This window comes from Argiope bruennichi, chromosome 11, assembly GCF_947563725.1.
Source record: "Argiope bruennichi chromosome 11, qqArgBrue1.1, whole genome shotgun sequence".
Lineage (NCBI taxonomy): Eukaryota > Metazoa > Arthropoda > Arachnida > Araneae > Araneidae > Argiope > Argiope bruennichi.
This window is the reverse complement of record NC_079161.1, coordinates 56759028-56767034: the sequence shown is the minus strand read 5'-3', so window position 1 is coordinate 56767034 and position 8007 is coordinate 56759028. Positions and strand designations below refer to the sequence as shown.

Genomic DNA, 8007 nt, shown 5'->3' with positions numbered 1-8007 from the left:
TTTATACTATTTCTTAACCTGTATATTTAAAATGCCCTAGAAAACCGTGCTATGAAAGTTACACAAGCCGATAAAAAAAGGGGCAATTTTACCCATTGTCATTTTTTTTTCATATAATTGTTGAATTTTACATTATATTGTCTTCTATATACCTTCAAATACTGTAAAAATAAATATGATTTAAAAAGTAAAAAGTAATATGTTTTTTCAAGAATATTATTTATTGTAACATGTCATTTGAGAAGAAAATGTATGTTCCAACGCATTTACTTTTTTCAATGATAATATATTTTGAAAAATTTCTAAAACATATCTATATATCAAGAAAAATATCTGCAAAATATATTGGCAGTTTTTCATACTAATGCATTCGTTAGAAGTTTTAATTTGAGTGTAAATGAAATGCGGTCTCGTAGACCGCACCTCCCCAGTTAAGTCCTAAAATTTCACTTCCCCAGTTAAGGGTTAAATAAATATTTTTTTATAATTGTTTTATTTACAATTCAGGTGACTAAGTAACTTATTGTTGCTCTTGTTTAATAAATGTTAAAATTGACAGTAATTTTTAAAAAATTTAAAATTATCACGTTTCTTCCAGGACCAGGAATTCCCATGGGCTTCCTATTTTCTTCATTTATTCATCATAATGAAGAATCTTCATTATCATACATCTTCATTCATTATTTATTTATTCTTGTTGTTATTGTTATCGGGAAATACCCGATATACAAATAGAGCCATGAGAACTCGCGATATGCAATTAAGTACAAGGAATAATACCCATGTGGTGGGTAAAGAATCAACTAGTTTTGTTAAAAGCAATGTATTGTATAGGGCATAAAATCTATACATAAGAATTGAACTTTATTGTGTTTTTTTTTAATTTATAGCAAGCTTAGTGTATTATAAAGAAAACATACCACTAAATGGCATTTTATTACATCTTAATGAAATGTTGAGTTTTTATATAGAATCGTATTTTTTTTTTATTTCACATGATGTGTATACAAATCGACCACAGTTAACTGTTTTAATGGAAAATAAGATATTGTTTCAATTTTTCATACGTATACTATCTGTAAACGTATATTAATAATTAAGTAAGGTCTGCTGCACGTTAAATCCGTCGGAGCCAAAGACCCTCCTGCTAGTGTGGTATGGGAGCTTTAAGAGGGTGTGCCAGCTCAGGTGCCGTCCTCATCATCTGACCATGGTTCAAACTTACAAGGACGGTCTCAAAATAGCCCTAGTGTTGCTTTAAAACGTGATTTTATTATAAATAAACTAAACTATGAATATTAATTCTGTTAATCAAATTTTATCTGTCTCACTAGCTTCGTTTTGTATGTATTGTGCTAAATTATATCCGAACAGGCGGAGAGGCAGACTTCCTCTGAGCTATTTCTGCTGAAATTTTGACAGAAATCTACAGATTTAGTGTTAAGGCCGCATACCAAACTTCATACGCCAAGTTCAAAGCTTTTAGTTGAATTATTGTAACAGGCATACATTTTCCAAAAATGTGTTTTTCGAACACATGAATGTAAAAAACGTGAATATTCATCAAAATTCCAAGTTCGAATTTTTCGACGTTTACTATACCGTTTCTGTACTACGTATAGGAGAAAATAAAAAGTTTGCAATGGCCTCTTAGGAATGTTTCGATTCCAGGATGAGAAGATACTTGGAATTCTATTCGAAAAAGTTCGATTTTATAATTCTTTCAACCTGTTGCACATTAAATCTAACATTATGAATCAAACGTTTTTTGGCACATATGGTATTAAAATTTCGGTAGAAGATGCTTGCTTAAATGTCCCGTCTTCCATCTTACATTGTTCATGATTCATCCGAAATTAACACTTGGGAATTCAAAATGGGGTGTTAATAAAGCTGAATTAAATTAAATGATTCCAAATAGTTGTAGCATCTCTTATATTGATATCAATATGATATAAGCGTTTTATCTATTTTGTATCTTGTTGTGTAAGTATAGACAATTTAATATGAAACCTACGGATTTTGGTAATATTTCAATATCTTGATTTGAACCCAACTAAGCCATAAGTTTTAGTTCGTATCTTGTTCTATTTTCATTTGCATTAGGTTTAGTTTAGTTTAGTTATATTAACGTCCCGTTTGAAGCAACACAAGGGCTATTTTGGGACGGACCTCGTAATTTTGAACCACGGTCAGATGACGAGAACGACACCTGAGCTGGCACCCCCCTCTCCACAGCACACCACACCAGCGGGAGGATGTTTGGTCATGACGGATTTAACGTGCAACAGACCCCCTTAAGCGGCGGTCCAACGACCTGCGACCTCACGGATTTGGTCATAAATCTGACATCCAACCCACTAGGGGACCACACTCCCCCGTCGCCCGCGGTACGCCTGTAGTTTCCCGCAAAATGTCGGTAGATGGATAAACATCAAAGAACCGGAAAATTTGTTTGGGCTATGGGGGGAAGTGAGTCAAAGAAACTGAGGGTTTTGAGCGGTCGAAAGGGAAACGCGTGCCGTCTGAAGATTTCTCTGGTCGTGGGTCCGCTGCCACAGGCGGGGGTGGCACCACGAAGGAAGGGAGACAGTTTTATGACCACATCTGTGAAGATTATCCGGTCGTTGGACCGCGGCTTTACACGACGGTTCTTCGGTGGAATAGGGTCTCGAACCTGAAACCCTCCGGTTCGAAGGCCGAGACCTTACCACCAGGCCACCGCTGCCCCCTTGTTGTGTAAGTATAGACAATTTAATATGAAACCTACGGATTTTGGTAATATTTCAATACCGTGATTTGAACCCAACTAAGCCATAAGTTTTAGTTCGTATCTTGCTCTATTTTCATTTGCATTAGGAAAGAGGGGTTTATTAGTTCTCTACATTAAAGCGGAATTTTGTAACTTTTCCAGTGAAATAACTTATGTTCAAATATGCGGTTAGTTTACAAACAAAATTCTAAACTCACATCTCGATGAGCAAAAATAAATCTTTTTTTTTATAAGAGTGGCATGATGCGGGAAACTTGATTGGGTGCCAAAGAGCAACCCCACCTAGCACGATGGAACAAATGACTTGACACTTGAAGGTATTGGGCACTTACAAATAACAAAGGACCCTCTTGAGAAAACGCATACTGGTCCAGAAAAAAAAAAGCGTTACATTTTACATTACATAACAAATTATGAAATATTAAATACATTAAATGTATGTTAACTTTTTACATTAGAAGAGAACTAATGTCAGAAATTCCGCCAAAATGTCCTTAACAGAAGATTTAATGACTGGAATTTTTAAAACTTCTTCAATGTCAAGAGTCATCAAATTTCTCGGCCATCTGAGTCTGTGATCTCGCCATAGTGCACAGGCTTTTATCACGTGATTTATAAGAATGGAGTGTCTTTTCTAGAGATTTTTTTTAATGTTGGCAACGCCTTTTAAATATGCTTGTTTTTGTCAGCGTTTATAAAAAGACTACTAACAAAATTTCAAGTGGTAAATTTCAAAGTATCTGAAAGGAAAGGTACTGCTTCTTTCGTTTATATGGATAACATAGAAAATAGCATTAATCACTAATCTAGAAATAATACATTTTCTCATTTTCAAAAGTTTTTTTGAATACGAGTTATTTAATAATTGATTAAATGACTTTCAGTTTTTCATTCTTAGATTCCAATGCTTTCTACAAATTCTTCAAAACTTTAATAATGTGCATCTCATTAATTTCTAGGTCCACAGTGATTAACACCCACTGTATTGAAACGGAAATCTATGGCCGGAGTTTCGAATGATGTGGTGATGCAATCTGCCTCAAAAGAACAAGGCCAAAATGATGATGTTCCCTCTAGTGAGAGTATTCCAGAAGATGGCAAATCATGTTCTAAAAATGTCTTGGAACATATTTCAACAAGTTCAAGTACAGCAACAGAGCCAATTGCTGTTGAATCAACTGAATTCATTGAATCAAAGCCCGATGGTTCCTCATCTCTATCCCTTTCTGAAAAATCTCTTCATGATGCACCAAATATTTCAGAAGGAAGTCCAAAAGAAATTGCGTCAGAAAATCAAATTAATACAACTCTTAGAAGAGTTAATTCTGAAGATAAAGAATCAATTCAATCAACAGTTACTCAAGAAATTGGATCAAACAAAGAAATCCAACGAAATATTTCTGAAGAAACTGAATCTATTAAAATAACAGAATCGGATCATTCCGGGAAAGCTCTATCAAGTAAATTATCCCAGGAGGCAATATCCACTGAAATTCAATTAACTCAAGCAACTAACTTAAAAGATCCAACTCGTCTATTATATTCTTCGGATTCAAGCAGCAAAAATGGTGCCTCCGTCACTACAACGAATCAAAATGTTCCAAAGGATTTAAACCCATCTGCAGTGCCAGAAATTCAGCCTGAGAAATTTCCTAGACTCGCTGCCGATTTATCGAATTGTGAAAAAAATTCCGATTCTTCTGGAGCTGCTGCTGAAGATACAGATATTTTTAATTCTCTACAAAATACTGAAGAATATAAAAATGGGACTCGTCTTAAGATTGTTAACCAAAGTGGTAGCGGTGGTTTTGTAGTAGCTAGTCCCACCACGTCATGTGCGCCAATTTTTCCCAAACTCGAAATACCACCAATATTACCATCCACAATGGATTCTTCAATGGATTCAGTGAATCCTATAACATCATCGAATGATTCAGAAACCCCTATGGATATGCATTCCAAGATGTCTTTGTCTGCAATGGAATCCGCTCTTGCTGCCTGGGTAAACAGAGGTCTGGACAGAGTTTTCAACAGGGCCAGGGAGCTTACCTCAGAAGATTTCTTAAAATATACTGAAAATGAATTTAAATGTGTACTAGATATATTTAAACAAATGAAACTGCGCATAGATACCTTGTTGACAGCAGCTGATAACTTACCGGATCCTCCATCTACATTGTCTCAAAGAAGGAAAGTTCGAAAATATTCGACTCGTGACGATGTAAAGGAAGCTGGAATGAACGTACATCGTAGATTAGAGCTATTGGAAGCAGATGCAAATGGAGATTATGAGAGATTTGTTTTACTCTGCCTTCAAAATTCAAACCGTAATGATGAGGAATTTGATCCTAGGCAACTAGAAATAACGGCCCTTAACATAATTTCAAATTCGTATGTAAGAGTATCTGAACGCTTTATGGAACTTAATTTGATTATTGAAATTTTTCGTGACAATATCCGTGATTTTTGTTCAGAATTGGAAAGGCTTCTGTGACTGCTGCTCCAATCAAACCTATTGTTGGATATTTTACTTTTGATCTAACTTGTAATTTTATATTTTCAGTTTTAATTAATGAATATTCGAATGTCTTGCTTACTTCGCCTAATGTTTGTTTCTCGTAATGTTTCAAGTTTCTATATCATTAATTTCCGTTCTATCAACTATTGCTTAATTTAAAATTCATTGGTAATTTGTGTATCGTTGTTCTTTTAAGAATATTAAATATCAGTCAAATTTCTTGAGTTAGTTTGTCTTTTGTTCGTATCATTAATTTAAAAGCATGTTTATGAAATTTAGGAAAACGGTATTCTGGTTGAGGTTTTTTTTTTCCTTTTTAGCAACGTGTATGTTTAAGTGTTCTTGAGCATTCAAAATTGTGTTCCTCTCTTTTAAAATACATCTTTTGAAAAGATATGTTTCGTATTTAGCTTCATAGTCAAGAGAGGTTCATAATCAAAATAAATCGCATTTTAAAAACTTTTAAAATCTGATGAAGTATTTTGGACGTTCACAATCATCATTGGTTAAAGGACAGAAATTGGCTCTAATTTTTCACTTTTCTCAAAAGAAATGATGTATCTGTGTTTAGTTGTTTGTTCCAGTTATATAAATGTCATGAAATACTTCGTTTCGATTAGTATTATTTACAAATGACAATACGCACCTTTATAGGGCATATAATGAGGCTAAAAAATTCAGTTTTATGCATTATATAAAATATGGCAACTTTTTGTTGTTGTCGTTGTTTGTCTATGAAAAAAATTATTTTGAGTTTTTAATCCCCGTGAAATTACATAAAGCCGTTTATAACTTCATAAAATAATTTTAAAATGTTTTTCCAAGATTTCCTTCTTTGGGAAATTATATAAATTTTTATGTTTACGCAAATTAAGGCTTTGATGCTGTTTAAAAGATATTTTCTCAAATTCCTAATTGTGGTTTTTTAAAGGGAAAACCTTACAATTTAAAATCTAATTACTTTTGTTCAAATTTGGTGTAATAATAATTCTTCAACTTCTATACTTCCTAGACGAGAGAATAAAGAAAATTCATTTTGCAAAATTCAGTTTTATTGCATTATGTTGTGGAATAAGTTTTAAAACTTAGTGATTCTAAATCTAATATGTAACCCTTTTGCAGTCGAATGTCTTCTCTCGGCCACCATTTAAGAAGGGGAATCATTTTGACATTTTATTTTAATTGTTAAAAATGCCTACAGAATTTTAAAATGATGTAGATTCATTTTTCTGGGGAACTCAATTTAAAGCAGTTGCATGCATTTATTTTTTAGTGTAATAAGCAGGTATTACACTAATTACCATGTATTAAGTGAATAATTATGCGTCGGATTATCTTTTCGGCTGAAAAGGGTAAGGTACCAAATAAAAATAAAGACTAGCTTTTATTTCAGAAAGCAGGTAAAATGTTTCTTATTTGCAAGACTTCGAACAAATTTTGAAAAAAAATAAAATTACTAGAAGGTATTTTGTACCTTGTATCTATTTTGAACTCGGAATATTCGTTGAAATTATTCATGACTGTGATTCAGACCATTACCTTATTAGAGTTTACTATTTCTTAATTGCAGAAAGGAAAGTATTGAATTGGAAAGTGTGAATCACGGGCGATTCTCAAGCGGAGCAACGTATTAAAACAAGGAGATATAAACTAAATATAGGAATTCTACATGCAATAAATTCTATACTGTACAAGTCTACAAATACACTTTTGCTGGCATCTGAATATGAATCTTTCAGTTTTCATAACATGTTTATCTTTTAACAAATGTATTTGAAAATCTAATGAACAAAATCAGTTTTATCCAAAAATTGCAAAAATAAAGGTAGGAGTATTTTATAATATTTTTCAAAACTTTCATCTCCTACTTAGTCGTATAATTCATATTGAATTTTAATATATTTTTTTAGTTTCTAAAATGTCCCGAAAATAAAGACAAACAACTGTAAATCGGAAACATTTATTTAACTGATGAATAATTTTATTATATAAAGTGGTACAAACTTCTCTTTTAATGCATTCAGATATTGCCAGTATCACATTGTGACTTAATGTTTAGGAAGCATTTTACTGTTATTGATAGCAGAAGAATATTTAAAAGCATTTACTAGATGCTAAAATGATGCTCAAATTTCAAGCCTCATGATTTTCTTTTCTTTCTGTCTAGATCGCGATATCTTATTTCTTTAATACATTGAGAACTAGAACTCGATGTAAAATTTTGATAATATTACATACATTAATATTTTGTTTTCTACCGCTTAAATTTTACTAAGAGAATATAATTTTTTAATGTCCTAGCCGCATTTGGCGACCAGTTAGTCCATCTAAATTGACCTTTTGAGTTGTTAAATGATTAATATGAAATTCCTTTTTACTTTCTCGTATACGTTTTATAGAGAAAGTATGGCAATCGTCAGAAATTTTGAATTAAACATTTTGACGAACTTCCACGTTTTAGATCTCCCTCAGTACGAAAAACACAATTTTTGGAAATGGTTATTTATCTGCTTGTGACAAAGATAATTCAAAAACGCTTTGAGAAAGTCAGATAAAATTTGGCATACGGTCCTTGCACCAAATTTGTGCAATCTAATTTCAAACAAAAATCTATTAAGAGGTCTGTCTGTTCGGCAGTTCGAATATAGGTTAACACGATAACTTCAAAACGAAGACAGCTAGATGTATAAAATTGTATTCGCATATTTAACACCTG

At 32.7% G+C, this 8007-nt stretch overlaps 1 protein-coding gene across 1 annotated transcript; it reads left to right on the top strand.

Moving 5' to 3' along the window:
• The first annotated feature begins 3429 nt into the window (after positions 1–3429).
• LOC129957193 (uncharacterized) lies at positions 3430–5869 on the top strand. Its single transcript, XM_056069392.1, has 2 exons — positions 3430–3525; positions 3733–5869. The coding sequence occupies exon 2, from the start codon at positions 3774–3776 to the stop codon at positions 5265–5267; it is 1494 nt and encodes a 497-aa protein (XP_055925367.1). The 5' UTR covers positions 3430–3525; positions 3733–3773; the 3' UTR covers positions 5268–5869.
• Positions 5870–8007: the final 2138 nt, after the last annotated feature.